This window comes from Ambystoma mexicanum, chromosome 7p, assembly GCF_040938575.1.
Source record: "Ambystoma mexicanum isolate Mex_15411 chromosome 7p, UKY_AmexF1_1, whole genome shotgun sequence".
NCBI classification, from domain to species: domain Eukaryota; kingdom Metazoa; phylum Chordata; class Amphibia; order Caudata; family Ambystomatidae; genus Ambystoma; species Ambystoma mexicanum.
Window position 1 is genome coordinate 667426855 of NC_090939.1, and position 25377 is coordinate 667452231.

Below are 25377 nucleotides of genomic sequence, written 5' to 3' on the forward strand. Positions count from 1 at the left end.
TCCCCCAAGATTGCCCCTGCTATAACGCTAGCCGCTACTTGATGACCCATGACTATTTGCTCTGCAGGCAATGCTATTAAACCGCAGGAGGCAATTTATCAAAGCAAAAAAGGTGGGCAGAAAGGAATTAGGTTGGAAGAAGGCATTTCCTGCTTTGACCGGGTGAAGCAGGATCATGGATGTGGCTGCTGAAAATGCCGGAATTGATGAGTGCTTGTGTCCACTATGAGTATACCACTCCAGGTTTATTGCACTGAGGCCGCAGCCCAATTGATGTTGCTCACAATGTCCTATGCGCCCTTAAATACTTCTAGGCCAGTGACATTCCTAATGTGATTGCCAGATATTCCTAAAGCCCTTAGAGTAAGGGATGCTCCTATCTTCATGCACTTGTCAGAGCGGTGGTGGCTATCTGTGGCACAAAACTCTTATTTCAGGGACATGTCATTCAACTGTTGATCTGGACAAACTATACCTGCGAGCGGATTCTGATCCACAGTTTAGTTTTCACCCAGCAGCCGCTAAGTGGAAGCCGTGGAGCACCCTGTTATGGAAGGTGTGGAGATGAGGGCCTTATCTAAATTAAGAGCCCAGTGCATATGATTCTCCACTGATGTGCATTCTGTCTTCCTCAGGCGGGGATAAAATGAAGGCTTTGAAAAACATTATAACATTACACCTTAAGTAGCCCCTGCTGAGATTCCGTTTTTTCCTTGTCTGTGTGCCTGATGTGAAGTTTGCTCGGAGAGGTTTGCATTAGATGTTGAAGCCTCCCACACATCGCAGTCTTCAAGGGTTGAATGGTGCTCCATGGTAAGTGAGGCAGAGGCAGTGGAACTCAAGAGAAGGTAACAAGAAAGGAAAAGGCCACAGGGCCACCTTGCTAGAGGGCTCTCAGGAAGGCAGGAGGGGATGGGATAGTGAAAGTCATGGTAGGTGAAGTCCAGTTGAAGCCCAGTGTGTCTAGCCAGTCCCTTTGCACGTTCAGTGGGGGCACAATGATCCACATATCAGGCCTTTGCCTCTAGAAGGCCAGTGGGGAGGAGGCACAATCAGTCATTTGTGAGGCCGTTGACTCGTGGCTTAGACCAGTGTGGTAAGTGTGTGTCAAATACCCTATATCGGGATTATGTTTCATCACAATCATGAGGGCAGGGCGTGGTCTGACTTGCGACAGAGGACCTCACTGGTCTCTTGGAAGCTTTTCGAGGGCTGATGGGGCTGGGCTGGATTGAGTTTGGCAATGGGCCATTGCTTTAGAGAAGCTGCTGTGACTCGAGCAACGTCAGTCATATACCCATGAACAGCTTTGGAAAAATTGATGGAAAGTGTCAGGTCTGAATGTTGCTATCCCTGCATGTCTATTGGAGGAAAGAGTGAGAGGCTGTTAGTTTATCATACAGACTTATGAAACCGCCATGTCTGTTCAAGCCCCCTGTCAGTGTATTGCAATTGTGCATGCATAGGTCTTCCTGGCTTTGTCGGTGCCGAAATCCCGATGGAGAACAGCAATTTTCTGATCATAATGTGTAGGATTTCCTGCTGTAAAATGCTCACCAACTGGGCTCCCCTTTGTTCATTGCTTCACACTCTGATGGTGGAGGTTCACACGTTTACGTAGAAGTTGAGTAGTTTCTCGAAAATAGTTGCCTTGCCCGGGGCATTTCATGCACATATTTAAGTATACAATGTTGTTGGATGCACATGTAAAACCTCCCATCATTTTGTTTTCCTCCTCTATCTGGGCTACCTTGATTGTTTCCAAAATGTTAATATATGTTGAGGTTTGGCATCTCTTGTTTTTGAAGAGCCTGCCTCCATTGTCTGCGGGATTTATATGTGGTTTGTTTCTTACCATCATTCCCTTCAGATTGGTGATTGTCTAAAAGCAAGGAGGGTCATCTCAGGGGAAACTTCACTCAGACGTTCATCTTGTTGAAGAATGGGTTATAGTTCCTTACCAATCCTGAAGAGGTCTTCAAACTCTGGAGTGTATGTGACTGCCAGTAGTAACCAGGTTTGTGTCATTTTTACTGTCTGTTCTAAGAGCTTGCTCCAGGGATATGTGCTGTCCTGTGAATCTGGCTGTCCAAAATTCTATGGTTGCATCCATGGTTTGTGAAGTTTCATCTCAAAGCTTGTATGTTTTTATCGGTCCCTTGTGTCTGAGCATATTCAATTGTATCTTAATGCTTGGCTTGCAGCATGCTTCGTCTACTCTGGATGGAAGCTGTCACTCTTCAGATAGCTATCCCTGTTGGCTGCTTTGCAATATATTATGGTCTGTAGCTTGTCATCTTTTATTGTTTTAGTGTTGCGCAGGAAATATACTTTTAGGAGAGTAGTACAGTTTGAGTTTGACTGCTGCGTAAAATTCATTAAACGTCGTGTAGATGTTTATGAGGTCTTGTAATTTAGGAGGTCTTGTTCCCCAGCAGTCCGAATCAGGAGGATATTGTCAATGTTGCGAGAGATATCTCAAAGATCTGCAGTCACAGGTGGCAAGAAAATGGGTCTCTAATCGTGCCATGAATACATTTGCATACTGATGTGCCATACACGTACCCTTGGCCATCGACCATCATTTGGAGATAAGTATCTGCATTGAATGTGATGGTCAAGATGGGTTCTATGCACTTGGCACTTGGCTATAGTGTCAGCAAGCAGGTTATGATCACCAACAGCATTCTTACATGCTTCGGTGACATCGATGTTAGGAATGTTCCTGAAGAGCGACTCCAAGTTCATGGTTGCTTGTAATGCGACCCTTGCGAGGGGGCCTATATCATCCAGATTGTGGAGTGTTCTGGCTGTAGCTGGGTCTCTCTCTTACAAGTGGTTTCAAGATGTTCTCAAGCCTGCTAGAGATGTTCTCAGTCTTTGTGTCTGATCCAAATGTGATCAGGCATTCAGGGGGGCACACGGAGGGGGGAGCTTCTTGATAATCTTGTTGAATTTCCTTTTACATTGCTTGGTTAGGTCTTCCCGCAGCTTTTTTAGTATCTTGTGTCAGAAGATTGCCCCCGTGCCTCCTGCACGTAGTTGCTGGTGTTCATTATGCCAACTGCTTCTACTTTGTGGTTTGATTGTAATTCTCTGGCTGCTGATCAGAGATTTGAGTGGCTTTTTCTAAAGTAATTTCTTTCTGTTCTGTATTGGTGTGTGCAAGACTTTGTCAGATGCCTTTTCATTCACATAGCTAAACTCCAGCAGTTGCTCTATAGATCAATCAAGAATTACAAATGCAGCTGACCTTCTTCAAATAAATATGGCGACTGTTCACCCTGCAGTGATCATCTCTAACTAGGGACTTACTTCTGAATTTTCTTTCCGGATTACAGGTCTTTCCTTTTTTTATGCATATGGTTGAATATGTGTGACTGCAGTACAGCAACCAACTACCAAACCTTTTAGTTTCGCAACAGGCAACACCTTGGGCTGCATACAATCCTGGACATGCAACTAAGGTCTAGGCAGTGTCTGTTTTCCCTCGAAATGTTTCGACACCTCTCAATTATTTTAGATAACATCACCCTTGTGTTCCCTTCACAATTTTAATTTGTGGACAAGTCGAAGGAGTGAGAGGGGCCTGAGAGATGGTGCTGCCTTGTACTTGCTTGGGTGTACGCAAGGTTGGATGTTCATTCCATTGGCAGGTTTTTTTCGCTGAGTTTTTTTGTTGCCCATTTTTGGCCCAAAAAACAAATTGCAAAATACGGGGCACAGGGTAAAGGGATATAAGGGGAAAGGGGAATAGGGATTAGGTAGTAAAAAACTTGGAAGAGGGATACGGGGGGACCCCCCAAATAAAAAAAAAAACAAATGTTGATGAGTTTTTTCCAGCCAAAAATCGGCAGCAAAAAACTAGGTGAAATAAAAACCTGACAATGGAATGGCATATAACCTTATGCATATGAGCCGACATGCACAAAACAAACAGGCAATATGATGCCCCGGGAAAGGGGATGGCATGGGAGATGTGATGATAAATAGGTACCTGCAAGGAATCTATTTTCTCTGGACCAATGGGCTACCGTATCTCATGGGGTAGCTATCCTCTGTTAAATACAGCCCAAGGAATTCCAACTTATTCAGCACTCTGTCGCTATGATGTTCTAATTCCAGGCTCATACACCCCTTCTTCCAGGCAGTGGGCACCTACATATCCAAATGTGCAATGGTGGAGAATGGGGCCTCACTTAATAGCTGAACAGCCTGTTCTATCAATGCTCTTGGTGGGGGGGGGGGACAGAGGCCCGGCCTGTCGGTGTAACAGGGAATCTCAAAGATTTTCACCTGCTGGACTAACAAGACCTCAGATTCTAAGAAGGTCAAGCAAGAGTTTCAATCATTTTTATCTATTCTCTGGTAGTCTGTGCAAAGACGCCAGGTCCTGCACTACATGTGGTAATGTAAAATATACTGCCCATTTTGGAGTCACATTAAACTCCTTTAGTGATAGTTGGAATTACTGCATGCAGTAATCATGCATGGGAAAATACCTCCACTTACAGACAGATCTTTTTATTGTTATATGGAGTCATAACCCATAATTGTGCAGTGTAGTAAAGAAGGCAGTATTCCAGAATACTTCCAGGTTTACCATTACCGCACAGATGATAATGAGGCCCTTGGTCATTGCCCTGTGTTATCTTTTGGCAGAGAGCTAAGGACATCTCTAATCTTCTCTTTTGTGTGGGGATGTACCGTACGTCAGGCAAATCCGTTTTGAGGAACATTGAATGCTCATTCGTCTGTGGCCTACTGGGGTTACTAGGTGTACGGATGCAAACCTTAAAGAATGTTTATGGGGAAAAATAAACAAGACATCTCACCTTGATAACCTTGCAGACCTTCTCTTCCTGGCTGCCCAGGAGGGCCGGGTAAACCGGGAACCCCTGAAATTCCAGCTGGCCCAGGGATACCCCTATCTCCTTTTTGTCCTGGCATATCCAACCCTGGGAATCCTGGGAGTCCAAATTCGCCCTTCGGTCCGGGAGGTCCTAAATTGTTTGATTAAAAAAAAGGAAATTAGTAACATACCATTGATCGCATATTCAGGTATACTTCTAAATATGTTTTTCTTCAAGGGCTACCCTGATGTTGGGAAAACACTTCCATCTCCTTGCCTTGCATGAGGGAGGGAAGTTGGCATCTTTTTGAATTCTTAGTTAGGATGTACCTAACCATTGTTGTATTTCCTATAGTGCCCTCTCCACTGTAAAAAGGTTCTTTCCTTAAGATATATTAGGACTAAGCAATGTTTATACAATACCCTGCAATAATGTGTATATAATTCAGAGGTATGGTAACTGTCACCTATTAATGTTCCCCTGCTCAATAGCTCTCTCCTTATCAACATCATAATGATGAAAATCTGAGTGGGGCCCATGGTGCCTGAACATATAAACTGCAGGGCACAGAGAATCAAACAGCTGGCTGTTTTATTCAGTGCTTTCCAACTAATTGATCCTGACCCCAAAGTAGAGGGTCATTTAGCTCTTCTGACAGGGTCCATGGAAATAGTTGGAAAACAAGGAACCCAGGACAGATGTGACAAAGAAAATCCCTGGAACATAATTGGACAATAAAATCCCTGGGACAGCGGTGCACAATGGATCCCTTGGACAAAGGTAGACAAACAAAACCAAAAGCTACAAGAGAATACATGGAAATATGTGGAAATGACACTGCAGGAAATTGAAGAAGGGGGCCTTGGCACTACACATAAATGAGGGATGTAATTGACAAAATGCAACACATACAAACATGGTCACCGACATTGAATTTTGCAAGCATTGTTACATAAATACAACTATATTGGAGCACATTTAATTTAAAAAGTTGGAACGGCCCAAAGGGGAGGCCTTACGTTTGCACTTATGTGCAAACAAGTCCCCTCGGATGATTTTCATCATGTGCAGTGTGGAGTGCAAAAGGAAGCTTTACAATGGTGGTGGAAGCACCTTTACACCTCTCTTTTGCACTCTGGAGTGCAAAATGAGTAAACCCCTCCTGCTATTTTGGCATGGCAGGAAGCATTTACATTTACAATAGATTCCTACAGCATCTGCCTGCTTTTTTTTGCTGGTGTCAAAAGCAGGCGGAATCCATAGGAATCCATTGGTTTTACGCCAACCAAGTGGTTTTGAAGGTGCAGGGAAAATGGAATGTAAACTCTGGTTCCGCTGTCTCCCTCCTCCTTCAAAATCAACCAAAAATGCCTTGTAGCGTGAATGAAGGTGCTAAGTCCAGCACTATAACACAGCAGAAAGAATCTCTTTAAATCACAAAATATGTAAATCTCTCTTGCCCTATAGAAAAACCTAAAGCCACCCTACAGGTGTTAGTAAGAAATAAAGTGCCGTCTATCTAAAAAAGTGGATAGAAAAAAAGATACTGATCCTACTACAATGTGTCCACCTTAAATCAAACTTTTAAGTTTCAAAACCTTCGTACCAAGGTGTGCTTTACACAATGTCAATTTTCTAAACCAATGAGAAGGGAAAATGGGAAGGCTAATTTCTATTTTATTCTCCCTTCCTAGTTTTCCCAACCAAATTAAAAAAACTACAGAGAAAAGGGATGGCATCTTAAGAGGTTGTAAACGAATAACACTCTTAGAGAAAAAGTCCAATTCAGGTATCATAAAAAAATAAAAGATATCCCTATTTCTATACACTGTCGACTGGTTTCAGCAACTGCAGCTCATTTGGTCACCTTCTTCAGGACTAGCCCTCCACTTACTGGCGCAGCATTTTTAATTCCTCTGAATAGTTATACTTTGATGCTGTTATCATATATGCAGCGTCTTTAGAAACATTAACAATATCTGACAGAGCAAACAACACTATTAGATAATGCAAACCTTTCAAAATGTGTGTCTTCCTAGCCAAAAATGGCTTTTTCTTATTTTTCTTATTTCTTTATCTTATTTTGCATTTGTTTTGCATTATCTCACAGTGTTGTTTACTCTGTCAAACATTGTTAATGTTTCCAAAGATGCTGTGTGTATGATAAAAGCCTGAAAACATACCTATCCATAGGAATAAAAATGCTTCCGTACTAAGGGTAGAGCTAGTCCTGATGAAGGCGACCAAATGAGCTGCAGCCGCTGAAACCGGTCGACTGTGTATAGCAATAGGGATATCTTTTAGTTTTTTGAGAAACCCGGATTGGACTATTTCTCTAAGAGTGTTTTAAGTCTGCAATCTCTTAAGACACAATCCCTTTTCTCAGTAGTTTTTTAAAATTTGATTGAGACATCTTGGAAGGTAGAATAACATTAAGAGTAGCCTTCCCTTTTCCCCCTTATCATCGGTTGAAACATTTTACCCTGAGTAAAACATACCTTTGTTTGAAGGTTTATAAACTTATTTTCCACTTAGAAGTTTGGTTTAAGGGGGACACATTGTGTGAGCATGAGTAACTTCTTTGCAATCCACTTTTTTAGGTAGTCAGCACATTATCTCTTACTAGGTATATCACTATGACTTCTAGGGTGAGTCTAGGTTTTTCTATAAGGCAAGAGAGATTTACATATTTTGAGATTTAAAGGGATTCTTTCTGTTATGTGTTATAACGTATTGGGGAATTGAAAGAATCAAGGGGCCCCTTTTTTGGCCCTCCCTTTTGGTAAACACTAAGTCCAGAGTAACACCTTTATGTCTGTCTTTAGCACTTTTATTTATGCTCTGGGACTTGGAAAATGAGCCCCATTATGAGTTGCAAGAAAATGTTCTCTTTATAACTCATGTGACCTATCGAAGTTTGAGAAAAATAGTATTAATACAGAGATCTATTGAACTTTCAATATAACACTAGAAATAAAACAATAACTTTGGGATCTAACATTTGACTCCACATATAAATGTTATTGTGATATTCTCAACATTGCCCCATTGCGCTGCCAACGTACGAGAAGGCATAAGATCGATGCAGAGAAGATGTGTTTCTCCCTCATCATCACCTGCCTAAATAGAGATAATTCTATGATTTTATTTTGTTATTGGTGAGGGTCAGCCGTTGGCAAAGCATGAGGTGGTAAATTCTCAAAAAAGGGAACAATACTTCAATCTGCTTGCAATTACGTAGCAATCAGTTAACATGCACATTTATTTTCCTTTCGTACCCGTTAAACCAGGAGGCCCATGTGGTCCGGGAGGCCCTGGTGGACCATCTGGACCTATTCCAGGAACACCAGGGGCACCCTGCTGCCCTGGTTGTCCAACGCGACCTGGATCACCTAAGAAGAAAGTGCAATGGAGAGGGATGTCAAAAGTTGTATTGGACTGTATTGCTTCACTGGTACAGACAAGAACAGTCATCGGCGGTCTCATTCATTAGCCTAGCACCCGAGGGTTCTGCGTATGTGAAATGGTGTTGACACCCACTCATTCAAACATGCAAAGCTTTCACTGAGAACTTGCTTTTCTTATCCACCATTTCGACATATTCCCATGAATTTCAGATTCTACACTCCAAGTATGTAGTAAGGTAAATGCACCATCATTCACAGTCACCATAAGTTACCAAGAAAGAACTGAACGTTTTCCCAACGTGCAGTACTCAATGCCGATAGATGAATGATGCACTGGTTGTAGGTGACTGAATTGATAAGGGAAAGGGCCTGTTGATAATGAATCTACTTTAAATTGACGAATCTTTTACTACAATGTCAAAAGCCTTACATGCAAAACAACACATTATCAGTATTTCTAATGCACGGGAGACCCCCGTACCACCCACCACATCCTCCACTTTATTAAATACCGCTACCCACATATATGTTTTGAGTGAAATCGTTGTTTTCCATGCAAGGTGTTTTACCTCGCAGTAATGGGGCTCTGTATTTTGTAGTGGTACCTTGATGATTACATTTGTTAAAGTCCACTAAAGAGCAGGAGGAGAATAGGAAAGAGGGCAAAATGTCCACCCACATGGAATTTCTAAACAAGCTCCAAAATTGAGCAATCATGTTTCCACATGAGATTGACAAATATCGTGAATTTCTCAGAAGGCAAAAGCCAACACTACATACTTTCCGATCGTGACAGCAGAATTATTCCTTTTCCTCTCCCAATAACAAACAGCACCTGAAAAGGTAATTGTGTCTGGAGGAGATCACTCTTGGAAAGTCAGTCCCATAAATACCCATTCAGCCAAGAAACACTTCCTCGACACCCATAATCCGATAGCCAAAGTTTGCTGACAATGAATGGGCCACAAATGAACTCGATTTGCAGACACTGCGGCCACTATCTCCAGTGATTTGGTCCCAACAGATCTAAGATCAATTGCATGACAGGGCGTTGGGGAACAGGGCGTTGGGGAACAGGGCATTGGGGAACAGGGCATTGGGGAACAGGGCGTTGGGGAACAGGGTGTTGGGGAACAGGGTGTTGGGGAACAGGGTGTTGGGGAACAGGGCGTTGGGGAACAGGGCGTTGGGGAACAGGGTGTTGGGGAACAGGGTGCAAGTTGTGTATATGCTGAATACCTGCCTCCCAGTGTACGAGCCATGTGTACGTGTGGCCACTGAGTGGGGTGTTGAGCTTCGTCCACCAAAGCACCCTGTCCATTGTAGCATTGATTTCACTTAACCTTAGATATAATAGCACTTTCCTGAATGAGATTCTCAATTTGGCATTATACCTTCAAACAGTAGCCCAGAACTTCCTGCTAAAAGGGGACCGTGACTTATGGAGGGACGCAGGCAAAAACAAAGAAGTCACTGAGGTCATTTAGAACCTGGAAGACTAGTGCTTCAATTGACTGGTGAAAGGCACTACACAAACTTACAGAAACACACACAAACGCACACGCACATGCTCACACCCCTGAAGGACTAGTCTTCAAACACAACTTTCAAACATCAAGTCTATGATTACCTACCCGCCTGTGACAAGATAATTGACTGATCATGTAAAGGCTGCACGCTGTGTTAAATGCCCCTATCCCCCAACCCAATAAGCCACATCCTATGGCACCTGCATGTAAGCAGATGTGGAAAATTGACCAAATCTACTTCAAGACCTGGTAGATGGCAATCACATAAATAAAAGAGCTAATCAATTAAAGTAAACCAACTACATTGGCCCTCATTATGACCTCGGCGGTAGCCATGCCGCTATTGGCGTCATGGCTGCCGCCGAAATCGCGTCCGGGTCCACAGAATGAGGAATTACCAGGCCATTCCGAGTTCGGAAGGCCCGGTAATTCCTCCCTCCAAGGACCCGGACCCGGTCCTACCCCATTCCCATTTCAGCCCCCATAGGGCTGAATGGGAGAGGGAGCAAACAAGAGGCCATTACGAGTTGGCCCGTTGTTTGCTCCCTCTTCCCCTAGCGGGACCCGGTAAGCACGCCTGGTTTGACTAGGCGTTACTTCCTGGGTCCCGCGAGGGGACCTCGTAATGAGGCGGTACAGGGTAAACAGCGCCGGCACATTTTATGGCGCCATTAACCCCGTACCGCCAGGGTCGTAATGAGGCCTACTGTCTTTGAATTAAATAAATCTAAAGAGGTCAAACTTTTCCAAACCTCAAGATGTTCCACACGTAGTGAGAGGATCTTTTAAGATTCTTTGTTTAATTAATGAGAAAACATTACAAGTTACCTTGAACACCCCTATTAACCAGAGATAACCCCCACGTTTACGGTCATCTTTTCCACCTTCAAGTGCATGGGAATGGATGAGATGATGAAGTTAACTTGTAAAAGCAAAGCATCATCTATGTCTGCAGAGCCACGCAAAGGATCGAGCCTCAAAGACTACCCAGAAGACTGAGAGGGTGGAGGGGAATCTCAGGGAGTGCCTTCATGTGAGCCCAAGGGTCCCTTCTCAGCCAAAGCCACCTGGTAAGGATCGGATCAACCAACTCTTCCAGGGAACAGGTCCCTGGGACTTTCCCGGGGAGCTTCTAACTGTCTCCCCTATTATTCAACATGTATATGTGCCACTGGTTCAACTTCCCAAACAACACAAATTAGAATTTCAGATAAGATACTGAACTCCATCTGCGATAGGAAAATGAAACAGGGGTCCTGGCTAAGCCAAACATAGACCTAAACCATATCGTCCTCTGTCGCAAGTGGCACCAAAACAGAGAGACAAGTGCTGGGGGGCACTGAAGAAAACAGCTAAAATTGGATGCCACAATTATCCTCAAAATGCCAAAATCACTGGGCTCCAACCGGCCAAATCTGTCATCATGCCTCTTGGATTTTGATTACTGGATGATGATCAACCATTTCATCCTCAATCCTGGGAAAACAGCAATACTAGTCTGCGGGAAAACATCGCTCTTCCCTCAAACTATTTCCTGGCTGCACTCCTTAGCTCTCCCCTGCCCCCCCCCACACTAACCTCCACCTGGGTTAAAACATTGGATGCAAACCGAACACCGATTTATCCTTCTCCCAACACATCAACTCTGTATTCAGAACCTGTTTCTTCCACCTATGCATCCTCAGGCATATCTTTGCATACCTCACCTATCCGCACCATTTCTCTGTCATTCTCTCCATCATCCTCTCCGCTTAAAATATGCAAACTGCCTTTATATAGGCACACCGGCGTTCCAGGTAAGGAAACTGCAAAGAATCCAAAATGCAGCCGCATGCCTGTTCATTGGCCTCCCTTGCAGAGAACACATCAGCCCTACACTAAGAGTCCTCCACTGGCTCCCTATTGGTCACCGTACTACCTTTAAAGCCATGTACATCACTCACCATGCCATCCATAACACCGGCACAGAATTCCTACAAGATAAACTCACTCGCTACCACTCCTCGAGGACACTCAGATCCAGCACAGCATCTCTTCTAGTTGTCCCACATTACAACTGCACCAGACTGCGTAGATCTTCCTTCTCTGTCCAAGCTCTGATCATCTGGTACTCTCTGCCCCTCCACATCCACAACATTGACAATCACCTGGCATTCCGAAAGGCCCTCAAAAACGGGCTCTTTCCTTCCTTCTCTTGAAAGCTTCTCGCACTCTATGTTGTGATATGTGCACAGAAGCACTGACCCAAACCTGAGAACACACCTATCCACCCAAACCTCCACAGATGCCAGCAACGTTTGCAGCGGCACACGTGATAAACTCGGTCCGTACCACCAGACGATCGTACATCACTTTCCCCGACCCTCTGGGCCCCCCTCGCACTGCTAAGGCTCTCAATCTAAGGAGACCACAGCTGGCAAGATCAGCCAATCGCGTCGCACCTAGGAAAATGAAAATGAACATGAACTCCATCTGAGTTTAAGGTATGTATAACTTGCCCCATGTCTGTGAACACAGGCCGCAGCCATGGCCACCCATCCATGCTCTATATAATACAGCTATGGATATGCAAATCCAGTCTAGCAGCTCGCATAATCATCCACATTGAAAGCCTTGACGTGCCTCAACATCTCTGCCATTAGTATACAGCGACAATCTACTAAAAATGCGGTCCAGCTGGGCACACATTGAGTCCCCGGCACTAGCGCTTTATCCTAAACCACCAACAGCACCCGCCCTCGTGCCTGAGCTCCGGGCTGCTTACTGGAGCCTAGCCAGCCCACCTAAGTCCTAACATGGCAAAATATACACACACGCATTGTAAAGTAAACTCTTACAATCTCCCACACATGCACTTCGGTCCTCGAGGGCGTTCCAACCACAAAGCGCACTGAGGCCATACAAATGGGGAAAGGCCGCTATATAAATTATGAATACAATACAAAACAGCACAATCCCTTGTACCAGCACCAGTCAGAAACTTGAGGGCTATGCCTGACTCAGATTTCCCTCCATCAGGTAGGCATAGTAGTTGAACAAAGCCTCTTGAGTAACAATAAGACCCCAGCACTGTCCCAAACTGCACCAATTTCAGCATATGCATTTCAATATGAGGGGTGTACGCAGGCGGGAAATACCGCAACTCGAATCGATAACATTTCAACCATCATCTTCCCTTAATAGATCCGTGACTGGTGCTGCAGTGAAATGTTGGAATTCCTTACCACCATACTCCCTTACCACGTTACCCCCTTTCCACCATATTCCCTTACCACCATACCCCCCTTACTACCTTACCCCCCGGCTGATCACTTGAGGTTTAGGAAATTGTTGAAAGCCTGTTTGTGGAAATCTGTTTTGTGCATTGTATCCTATGTGTATGTGTTTAGTTTCACCATGCATTGTCGGTTTCTGTAAATGTGTGTTGTTTACTGTGCAGCGCTCGGATGCTCTCGTTGCCATGTTCGCGCTGTACACAAACGGGAAATAAATAAATCAATGAAAGCCCCGTCACTCCCACACATTGACGTGCGATGTCAGGTCCATGCAAACGCACACGCTCAGCCACTGCAACACAAATTGACATTTGCAAAAAGTACAAAAGAAGCATCTTAAAGCTGCAAACGAAATCTAAATCTTTAAATAACAGAGCACTATAAAGGGGAAACCCCAGCAAGAATGAAAGCAAAGAAACCCAAAGAAAGCATGAAGTAAGGGGAAGGGAGTGGCAAGCAGGGACGACAAGGAGGGTGACAGACCAGGATTTCTATAACTAAATAACAAATCATGCATTGCAAGAGATGGCCATGGGTGAAATGGCCCAAAGACCATTTCAAACAAACTGGCCTTTAACTTGAAAAAGGAAGATTACATCAAACCCTCCTTCAGAGCACCCCGTTGGCTATTGGTGGAGTCAAAGATCAGATGTATAGTTCTCGTCACAAGGTGATGTGTGACAATGGATTGGGTCGCCTGCAAAACCTCAGCCATCGCTATGCCCGAACTATCCGCTTTACCCAATTCCCAGACACTCCCCCGGAAAAGTACAATCAGCGAAAGAAATAATAGGAGCAGGTCTGCAGTAGTCAAAGGCACTAGCACTGGAAAGCCTACAGCCCATCCCTACGAGCACAGCCAAGCTACCACTCCAGAAGCCACCCGAATAGAGGAATTTTGCTATAGGCCCTTGACTGATCTGGTGGCATGACAGAGAGTGAAGAAGGATGTTCCCAATGGCACGACGCCGGCTTTAGGCAAAGAGCAGCAAACTGTTATCCCTGCTTACTCACCCCCCCTCATTATTAACTGCTCGTTGCCCGGAGGCGAGTCCGAAGTATTGACCTTCATCCATGGATTGTTTATAGAATCTCACAAGCCGGCTTAACTGAGTCACGTGTGATCACTAACAGACTACATCTATGACTCATACAAGTGCCCTTAAATGGCGGTAAGGTTAGATACATGCTGCTATAACAATAACAGAATAAATAGTTCAATTTAAAAAAAGGGAAAAGGAACAGCAGCATGCCACAGACAAGAGAGAAATGAAAGAGCTGTGTGAGAAAAAATTACTTGGATGGAGTCGCACAAAGGAGAGGCTGTTGCACACAGGGAACATGATGTTGGATTGTAGTGTTGGATCATGGGCTGTGGCTACTGTATTGTAGAGAAATGCTTGTGCATAACCGTCTATCCTTCGATCCATCTGTCATCCATCTTTCTTCATCCTCCCACCCACCCATCTGCCCATCCATCCAACATCGACCCACCAACCACCCACCCATCTGCCCATCCATCCATCAGCCCAATAAATCAATCCATCCATCCATCCATCCATCCATCCATCCATCCATCCATCCATCCGTCCATCCAGCCGTCTGCCTGCCTACCCATCCATCCATCCTCTTAGCCGTCTAACCATCCTTCTGCACATCCATCCAGCCTTGCAGCCACCGATCCATCCAGCCATCCATCCAGCCGCCCGTTGTCCGTCCGTCCGTCCGTCCATCCATCCATCCATCCATCCATCCAGCCGTCTGCCTGTCTATCCACCCATTCAGCTGTCTGCCTGCCTATCCACCAATCCATCCATCCTCCCAGCTGTCTAACCATCCTTCCGTCCATCCATCCATCCAGCCAGCCATCCATCCAGCTATCCATCCAGCCAGCCGTCCGTCTGTCCACCAATTCATCCAGCTGTTTTGCCGTCCGCGCATGCATCCATCCATCTCCCTAGATATGCGTGCTTATATCTGGGATAGACATGGGATTTATGTGATCCCAACTTTGACAATACAGACACCGGTGAGCGACTCTTGGGGTCTGATTTAGGGTCTATGGGTCCAAGACTATGGTCGAGCTGTATAGCATTACACCATTTCTTTGGACGGAAAGTAACTTTAGCTACATTTCATTGGCCAGCAGGGTACACATGTTTTTCAAAGAAGGGTTTCTTGAGGGAGCAGTTTATGTGGCCTTGTAACTTTCCAATGAAACAACTCGACTAGCCGAATTAAAGGTAACAATGTGCTGTTTTTCTTTGAACAAACACTAATTTATGCTCAACTGTCACTGCGGGCAGATACTTCATTGACGCCTTTGCCACTCTGATGATGAAATGGCCGGTGTGGGTCAGAACAGTTTTAGCCAAATGCACACTGCTTAATGCCATCATTTAAGCTTATATAGGTTCCTAGAACTTAGAACACAGCTACGTTTCAGTCAAAATCCATGACATGCTAAAACTAACTCTCCAGCCTTCACCCCATGCACACAGTTACAAAAAGCTTTCCATTGAAGACACACATACAATGAACACACAGGTCTTTATTCACAGGGCGCGTCTTCCTGAGGCACTCTTCAGGGATGGGGCAAATTAAATGTTTAGTTTCAATCTGTCTGAGAAGTCTTACCTCGGGATCCGGGTTGACCGGGGTTACCTGGAAAACCCTGCTCTCCTGGCAGGCCAGGTACGCCTATAGCCCCCTTTTCTCCACCAGGTCCTGGCTGCCCTTGAGGACCTGCAACTCCTTGGGGACCTGGAAGACCTACGCCAGCTTCGCCCTTAAAATGAAGCAAGCAGATTTGTGCTGAAAGAGCGGTTCACACATCAATTCTATACTTACTGCAAATGCTAACATTTCAACAGTAGCATAAGATGTTTTCCATATTACAAAACAAAAGTGGAATTTAATGTATTCCCAACTGACCAATAATTTGGACACTTGAAAAAATCAGTGAGCTCCCCATAAGTTATCACATTAAACTATAAATAACGGATGCATTGCCTTGGGAGGATAGCTCAGGAGCAACACGGTCGCCATGGACCCAAGAAGATGTGGAGCAACACAGGTTTGAACCCCGCATCAGCCCTTAGACACCTCTGGGTATTAAGCGTGTTATAAATAATCAATTAAAATAAGGAGATTGGGGTGTCCGGCAGATTTGTGTTTATGTATAGCTTTTTTATACAAATTCTTTTTTTTACAAACCTTGTTATAGGACATGGGCACTGCCAATCGCAGTTGTGCATCAATTTCGATATCATTTACCATGACATACACATATTAAGTTTGTATAAACAAAAAAGCACACTGCCATATCGCAAAAAGTAAAACCACAGAAAAATCAAGTCAAGACAATGGGCCTCATTACAACTGTGGTGGCCACGGAATGAACGGTGCCGGAAGGGACCGGCACCGTTCATTCCAGGCTGCCACATTACGAGGTCTGCAGCGGGTCCTGCTCTGGACGCCTCGCCAGATCAGAGATGCAGAGCGAGACCAGCTAGCAGTCCAGGATGCTAACAACAGGCCTGTCATGAACGGGCCCGTTGTTAGCACCCTCCCTATTCCCATTGAGCCCTATGGAGGCTCTAATGGAAATGGGGATGTATGGGGTCCGAGTCCCGCGAAAAGGAATTACCGGGCCCTCCAAGGTCGGAATGGCCCGGTAAATCCCCTTTTGCGTGACCTGGACCCGAGTTTGGGGGTAGCCATGCCGCTAAAAACGGCATAGCTACCTCCAAACTCGTAATGAGGCCCAATGTGTTGAACATGACACTTGTCTACCTTGTGAAGAATTTTACAAAATGGTTGTTTGTGTTGCGCACCAAAACCAGCCTCCGCTACAAGGCCCGATACTCAGGAAGAACTTGCAACACCTGCTTGACATATCGATCAAACAATTCTATCCAGTCAGTGGTTGTGCTCTCTGTAATCCTCCCAAGCAATGCTATCAGTTGTTCAGTCTTTAGCCCTCTTTCCTTTCCAAAGGTAAAGTATAAATGTCTTGCTCATCAATATCGCTCTATGACGTATTCTCTGCTTTCAAGTTAGGCTCAAGTCCTGATAAGACAAGAATCCTGGCAGAAATAAAATAGGAGCAAAGGCAAAATCTCCAAGGGCTGGCCCACATTTTCGAATTGGACTTATCCTCTTGCTCATGAAGTAAGAGAATTATGCGCTGGTGCTTCAGTGTCACAAGTGTACTGAAATGTTTGGCCTGCCCCCCTGTCTGTATTTGGCATGGTATATCCCTGACATTGCATATCCTCTGTGGCTGGGTCTGCAGTAGCAGTGAGCCATGCCTCACTACTAAATGCCTATGATCCCTGTGAACTCTCAAAGGTGCCCAATCTGAAGCGCGTGAAACATTGCAGCATTGGTCAAAGGCTGGTTTCAGTCGATAGGTAATTTAATGGGCCTTGGTATAGTGCCTCTCACCATTGGCATGGTTCAATGCGCTGTAGGTCGAACGCCCTTTGGAGACCGAAGTATAGCATGGGATATTCGGCAGAGAATTATGGAATGCATGTGTGCATTTTAGCCAGTGCAAAGGTAGGTAGGGGCGGCCAAGTCCCTGCTAGTCACCCACGTGGAGCAGGCAAGTGGGTGGGTGCAGAGAGGTAGTCTGGAGAGTATGCGAGAGAGACGATATGTGTGCAGCTAGACCGAATTGTATCGTGGGGGATAGCTACGTACTAATGGCAGAGGTGAAGAAAGGAGAGGAGCATAACCATCCCCTTCACAAAAACACAGGGAACTCAAACACACTCTTACTGAGGACCACTGGAGAAGATGCTTCCAAAACTAAAACGCATCCATCCAATCAAGGTCCAAGTGCATTCAAGTTAAAATGATCAATAAGGACAATTACACAACATCTAGAAGGATCTGCCAGTTTTGATAGAAGGCCCGCCCCTCCACCTCACTCTTTGTCATGCACTTGCACTATCTGATACCTTGTTGGCTTAGTACGGAGGTTTATGAACTGTATGGTCTTCTCCCTCTCCTCCCCCTTTCTCACCTTCCTTCTTGTCTTGCACTAGAAGCAATGCAGCCAGGCCTAGTTTGCTAGTCATTTTTTTGTTAGGTCATTCGGAAACTTCAAGGCCTAAGAATAACTCTGTATTTCCTTGTTCCTTTCCCATCTTGAAGCGCTTTGAAGCACTTCACTTGTGTATAAGCGCTCTACAAATAAACAATTACAATTACAATGTACTGGACGTGTACCATCCAATGGGACCCTTTCATATTTGAAGGATAAGTCCTAAAAGTAGGACTTTGGTAGATATATTGTAATATTTGTCCAAGTTTCTGACTTGATGTGCAACTGATTTTGATTAAAAAATTTATGAAATGAATCCTGTGTTGGCTACTGCAGCGTCTAAATAATTTGAAATATTTTTTTTTTATCTGCTGGATGCAAATGAACAGAATGCCCTCCTCCCACTGTAATGAAAAGAGGCACATGTGCCCTTGGACCCGCACGGTCAACGCATGCCTTCTGAATGCACGAAGCTATTCATCACCTCGTTGAAGAATGTAGAAAGGAAGTTTCTCGATTTATTCCTTTGACGGATCTTTACAGCTGAGAACATCCTCCCCCGCCACTGCACCCACAAAGCAGCTGCATGCTTGAATGACTGGGAAACCCTATTAAGACCCATTGCCAACTCTGCCAGTTGCAAAAATTGTAAGATATCCTACAGGATGTCTGTAATGGAACTGGCAGCAGGACCACCAAGACATGAGCTCACCCCAGCAAGCCAACTTTTTGCCAATGTGTTAATGCATGGACCCAACCCCGACTCTTGGCGACAATCTAAAGTGAATAGCCTAAGTAACCTTACATTCAAGACGCGGTGCTACGTAACAGAAACAACCGTAGAGTAACCAAGGAATGCATTGGAGAAGGTGCTTACCTTTTCACCCTGTTCCCCTTTGTAGCCTGGAAAGCCAATGATCCCAGGTAACCCCGAAGGGCCGGGAAGACCCGGGCTACCTGCCGAACCTTGAAAACCTGCAAAAAGCCATGCTGTCACTTTTCATGCTATCATTTTTCGACATGTCAATTCAATAATATGGCTCTATATCAAAATCACTATTGGGTATTTTTAACCAAGTGCCAGAAATTGACCTTTTTTGACAACCTCACTTTTTCAAAAACGTTTATCTTTTATTTTTTAATTGGGGGGTTCCACCCCCGTTCTCAACCATGCTGTGGGGTACCTTTGAGGTGAGTATGGTAAGAAAAGGACAACTTATTCCTTCCTAGAGTTTGCTCAGCGAACCGAGGGCAAGAGGTGGACGGCTATACTTGCAGATGAGGGGTTAACTGTCGAGGTGCAGCTGTATTACCAATTTCTCCCAGTGCACACGGTTGGTGAACAAAGAGATGCATTGCATGTAAAGTCAGCCATTTTGAAAATGGCACCTTACTGTTGCCTTCAGACCACAGACTTCCTTCCAGCCTTCTTCTATCCAGTCTCAGAAATATAGCAACCGAAGACTGATCAATTGCATGTATGTTGAAATTATAGCTGTTGTTGAAGTGGGTGTACTTTGCCATTTGGACAGCAGAGGGCAGCCTAACACTGATAAGTTGCATCAGCTGAGTATGGAAACATACCTACGTGTTTTATATATATAAATTACCTCATGAACACAGATTAGTGGATTTAAGACTGCAGCTCTATTGGCATTGCATGATTCCTTTCCCACCACCACCGCAACAGTTTACTAAAAGCGAGTGACGCTGTCTCTGTGACATAGTTCAGCTCTATTGGCATTGCATGATTTCTTTCCCACCACCATGGCTACAGTTTACTGAAAGTGAGTGACGCTGTCACTGTGGCATAGTTCAGCTCTATTGGCATTGCCTGATTCCCTTCCCACCGCCACCGCTAGAGTTCACTAAAAGCGATTGACGCTATCACTGTGGCATAGTTCAGCTCTCTTCGCATTGGGTGATTACTTTTTCACCACCACTGCTACAGTTCACTGAAAGTGAGCAACGCTGTTGCTATTGCAAGGTTCAGCTCTATTGGCATGGCATGATTGCTTTCCCACCAACACCATTACAGCACATTAAAAAAGAGCAATGCTGCCACAGTCGCATGGTTCAGCTCCATTGGCATTGCGCAACTACTTCTCCACCACCGCAGTACAGGGAAAGTGAGCAAAGCTTTCACTGTTGGATGGTTTTAAGAGAAGTCCTAATTAAGTCTCCTTAAATATATGTGTGTATGTAACCCAAAATCTAACATGGTGCACATAAGCAGAAGAGCCTCCATATCTTTTGTCTGGAAAGTAAAGAAACATTTTCATGTGGGTTGGATGTGTCCGGTTCTCAAGGAAGCTGCATGACCTATGAGTAGTTGGCAGGTTAACTGAAAAAAAGCCTTACCTTTTGGTCCAGGGGGTCCAGGAAATCCAATTCCGGGCACGCCTGGTTCACCCTTTTCTCCTGGAAATCCAAATCTGCCCTGAAGACCCGGAGCACCTTTGTCCCCTTAGTTTAAGGATGGAAGACAAGCATGTTAATATTTAAATACTATAACCCTCAGAAAAACAATGGATCCAAATATTTTTTCTAATGACCGAAAATGAGATGAATACCTTGGTCACCTGGAAAACCTGGTTCGCCTGGTACACCGGTTGGTCCAGGGAGTCCAGTTTGAAGAATTGTTTGCCCTTTTTCACCTTTGGCCCCTAAATAGAAGTGCATGAAAAGGGTTTATTTGTGTGTATGCCTCCATTTTAATTTTGTTAGTCAATCTTCAGGTTACACAAATTGAGTACACATATAGACACAAATCCACTCTGGTGTGATTCACGTTTGATAATGGCTGGGTGTAATTTGTCACAGCTGTGGCTGGAACCATTATTGCAAAGGGGTCCATTGAGCAAAGATGCTTGAAAATTAAAATTGGTTCAAAATTCTTGAATGGTGTGTTAAGATGTATTGTTATTAATATCCTTCAGCATCATTGGTAATTACTGATCAACCAAATAATTATGTGATTCAGGGACCCATGTACTTGACTTAAAAGGGCAGTGCTAGCTTAACGCATGCAAGCTTGAACCTTATGAATCATGTTCAAATACAAAGTTACACACTTGCAGTGTTTGGGTATGGAGAAACAGCAATGGCTCTTGTAGCATCGGGTTCTGGATTGGCTACAATCTGCTGTCAAAAGATAGCGACACTAGCAATCACGTGACCGCAGCTTACGTGGCACAGGGAGGCGGTCAATAAAGTTAGTTGGGGCAATTAGCAAAATTGGTGTGGTTGTTCACTCTTTGCTGCACTGGCATCCCACCAAAAGCAGATGTAACAGCTCCACGGACAACTTTGCAGGTCTCATCCTTCTACCCTCAGACCCCCATGACCAACCCACACCCAAATTCAGAGCCATTGTGAGTTGACGAAGATGGTCTCGCTCTTAAATTGAGTGGGTCTGTGGTCAGGGAATGGGCAAATCACTCCCTCACCAGTAAGTGCAGTCTTATCCGCCATTGCCCTATGCCGGACGTGCCTTGGGTGCGGAATCCCAGTCTAGGAGATTCCATTTGGCAAGTGGAGCGCTTCATATCTGGCCAACTGCACCGGATGTCACGGCTTAATAAGTCAAGTTGATAGAATGGGATGTCTAACAGGAAGCCTGCATTCTAACAATAAAGTCTAAGAAATGGTTGGCCTTTATTGCGCCTTACAGGGTGACGTGTAACCATGCAATGGCCTTGCCAGCATTGCCTAGAATGAATGGGAAATGTAATTCCGTCTCCAGCTATGCATTGGAGATAGTACTGAAAATAAAATATTTAGCAACTACTAAGAAAGTGAGATACAGGGATTCAGTAAAACAAAAGTACATATTTTCCATTGGGCCTTTGTGCTTGTGGGAAGCTTTATTAATGTTAGTGCAATGATCATGGGTGTAATTTTAGGGGGGGCAAGAGTGTTTGTGCCCCGCGGCTTTTGTGGCACACCATTTTGTCCCACTCGTTTGGCAGGGGCCCCTTTCATTTAGATGTCATGTCCTCCCAACATTTTCAGGAAAGTTGCTCCACTGGCAATGATTGACCTACTAAAGTGTCAATTTCAAGGGATTGCAAATGGCGTCTATGTCATGTGATACACTCTGGCTACCAGAAAAGTAATATGCGAATGCTGTCAAGCACAATAACATTATAGCAATATCATGGGCCTCATTTTTTTTCCGGCGCCCAGGAATGTCCAATTACCGGGTCATTACGGCTTTGCCGGTACCGGTAATTGCCCATTCCCAGGCGCCAGTAAAAATGACTCCCCATTTGATTGGACTCAATGGGACTGGGGAGGCCGGATGCACTGGCACCGTTCGCGAATGGTGCCGGTGCATCGAACATGGTCTGCTCGCGGGTGCCGGCATGCCTGCCAGGTCAGACCTTGTGGGCAGGAAGGCACCCGCGAGCAGACCTCGTAGTTTACCAGTACGGTAACAACGGTACCGGCAAGCTTACCGGTACCATTGTTACTGTACTGGCAAACTCATAATGATGCCCCATGTGTTATTATAGTGCTTCTGGAAACATCTCTCCCGTTTCAAAGGCCCTCCTCGTGGGTAATCTCGATCTTGACAGTGATTAATGCATGTGCTAATTATCGGTACGCCAGGCAGTTAGTTGTGGGTCTCTGCATTTATGCCTTGACCTGCCTAGCGGCAATAACGTATGCAGATTTTTGGGCGAAATGCCTGAGGCATTTCCAGAAATCTGCATGCATTTTTTTTGTTTACAATGACCTTAAATCGGGTTCTCTATTTCTATCTGGGAGATGGAGGCGGGTTACTATATTAGCGCTTTCTACCGTTACTGAGTAATTACAGCAATCCTGGGGTGCGGAGGAAGGCCCTCTCGGGGAGCATATAATTTAGCTAGCACTTCCCTTAACTTTGTGAAAGAAATCTTTGTTAACATCGAGGGAAGTTTAAAAAAAGAAATATGCAGCAACTAGATCTGCAAAAGTCCCAGTCTGAGCACAGGGAGTGGAGGGAGGGACTGCCGGAGAAGTGCACGAAAATACAAATTCCAGCAGCAGATGTAAGGATATGCATAATGCGGCACAAACGGAAGTGACATTTTAAACACACTGCGATCTATTGAAGCAATTCACTCCCTGCTTCCTTTCTTCTTTGTCTATAAACATACTTGCCAACCCTACAGATTTAGGCAGTGGGCTACTGCTTTTTAAGCAGTCCTACCGCCTACAGATTTAATTGACAGATCCTACTGCTTTTTAGAGTGGCAAGTAATTTATGTGACTCTAAGGCAAGCTCCGGGACAAAGCATGCAACACATTAATTAGTCTGTCTATACAGTGTACTGGTAGGTGAATACTTTTATGGGCTCAGACCAATCCACTCACCTGACAGCTAGTTGACGCTGTCCTGCACTCTGCCCGGGACAACCCTTAGGTGAACCACCAGCATACATGCCAACATTCAGATGCACCTGGGAGGGAGATTTCCACAGGGAAATCGGGAGATTCATATTTCCCCATAGGAATGCATTGGGGCTAAAGTTATTTTAGGCGGGAGACCGTGCAAAATAGCAAAATGTTTCACCTAAAAATCGGGAGTCTCCCGCCTAAATCGGGAGGGTTGGCATGTATGCACCAGTGAAGGCAAGTGGCAGAGTGTAACACCTTCACACAACATCTGCCTATGAAACTAAGGGGGGTATCAGTCACCATGTCATTCAGTGTTCAACTTGCAATAAATATGTACTGCCTGGGCTGCTGCTACAGAGCAGCGGCAAACGTTTCCCACCAGCTCTGTGTGATTGCCTTCTGTGAAGTTAGGTAATTGAATTTGGTGTTAAGTTACCATTCAGAATTATACATTTTTTACATTTGAACATCTTTCCGTATTGTGCTGTTTGATGGGTTGTGTATTTTAGAATACTTCAATGGTGCCAAGAATGTATGTTATGTATTTTCCCGTGATGTCATTGTTATGGGAATTATTCATTTTTGAAACTTCAAAAATCCTACATCTTTCTGGTCACAGAATGTTGGCAAGTATGTTTATATGGACTCAGAAAAAGTTCTTACCTGAATCACTTCCGCCTGATTATTGCAAAGATGGTATTTTGCAACAATCTTCGGTGCAAATGTCAGCGCCATTTTGTCCAGCACCAGTTAAATGTATGCAGTCTGGCTCCTTGTGTTACATTGATGTCCAATGCTGCTTACTTTCAGAGCAAAGTCATCTTTTCAAAATCAATGGGGCAATTTAAGGCCACTTTTTCGCACTTTGTGCATTGACCTTTAAGGGTTGGGAATTTCCCTGAATTTGATTTTATATTCTAATTTTTTATATTTTTTTAAATAGTCTATTTGACCTGGCTCTGAATTTTTTAAAGAAAACATGTCCTTGGGACAAGCCGTTCATTTTAACATCAATAATGCAAAATAAATAACAATGATCTGTCTACTTTTCTACTTTTGGTTGCAAGGATTTATATTTTTATGAACTATGTGATTCTGGACTTGGTGTGCTGATTCACAAAATTCCTTTGTATGTGCCTTGTGCAAAGTACACAGGCTGTACAATGCTTGTGGAAATGCTTCTCCATATGGTAAAATAAACAAGCATTGGCAATGCCAACAGTTTGGACTTTTGTGTAGGCATGGGAAAGGCACTTGAAAGGGCACTGCCATGGTGGTATTAACTGACCATTGATGATAGCAGGTGCAAAATGGTGCCCGGCATCTAATAGCAGTCCGGGAAAATGCCTCAAGTATATACACAAGCCAAAACTGTTGGCTTTGTCAATGCCAATGCTTGTTTTTAACATGACTTCAGTGAAGGACACGCATAGTGCTAATAAATACATTGGCTGAAGGCACACCTGGTTAAGACACTTTTATTATACCAGTTGGGGTTCAGTGCTCCAATTCAGTCATTAACTCTCAGAAGACTGCTTTGAGAAAACACTAGCAGGCATTTAGAGTGCAACATTTGATGGTAAGGCTTGATTAAAGCGAGCTGAAAGAGTTCCTATGAGGAGGTGTTTTGGGTGGGGAGGAGTGGGAATGGCCATAGGGATTAGAATGGCCATGGGCAGTCAATGGATGGACAAATAACCAAACACTACCTTCAAGCTTTGTGTCCTTCCTCATATACTGTTTCTCCCCATCTGTACTCTAATGCAATAGTTTCGGCTTAACGGTGGCTCTGCCACCTAGTAGCCCAAACTAAAAATGACATAATAATGACTTGCATGCGCGTTCCGTATACAAACACGTTAGATGGCGATG

The 25377-nt window shown here is 44.5% G+C and overlaps 1 protein-coding gene across 1 annotated transcript in view; it reads right to left on the reverse strand.

The window, feature by feature from the left end:
* COL4A1 (collagen type IV alpha 1 chain) overlaps positions 1 to 25377 on the reverse strand; it is a 470976-nt gene that overhangs the window by 90054 nt on the left and 355545 nt on the right. The window contains exons 27-32 of the mRNA XM_069636741.1: positions 20691 to 20783; positions 20479 to 20583; positions 18995 to 19092; positions 15702 to 15852; positions 8132 to 8245; positions 4836 to 5003 (exon numbers count right to left, since the gene is read on the reverse strand). Of these exons, the coding sequence (XP_069492842.1) occupies positions 4836 to 5003; positions 8132 to 8245; positions 15702 to 15852; positions 18995 to 19092; positions 20479 to 20583; positions 20691 to 20783 (729 nt within the window). The remainder of the gene's footprint in view (positions 1 to 4835; positions 5004 to 8131; positions 8246 to 15701; positions 15853 to 18994; positions 19093 to 20478; positions 20584 to 20690; positions 20784 to 25377) is intronic.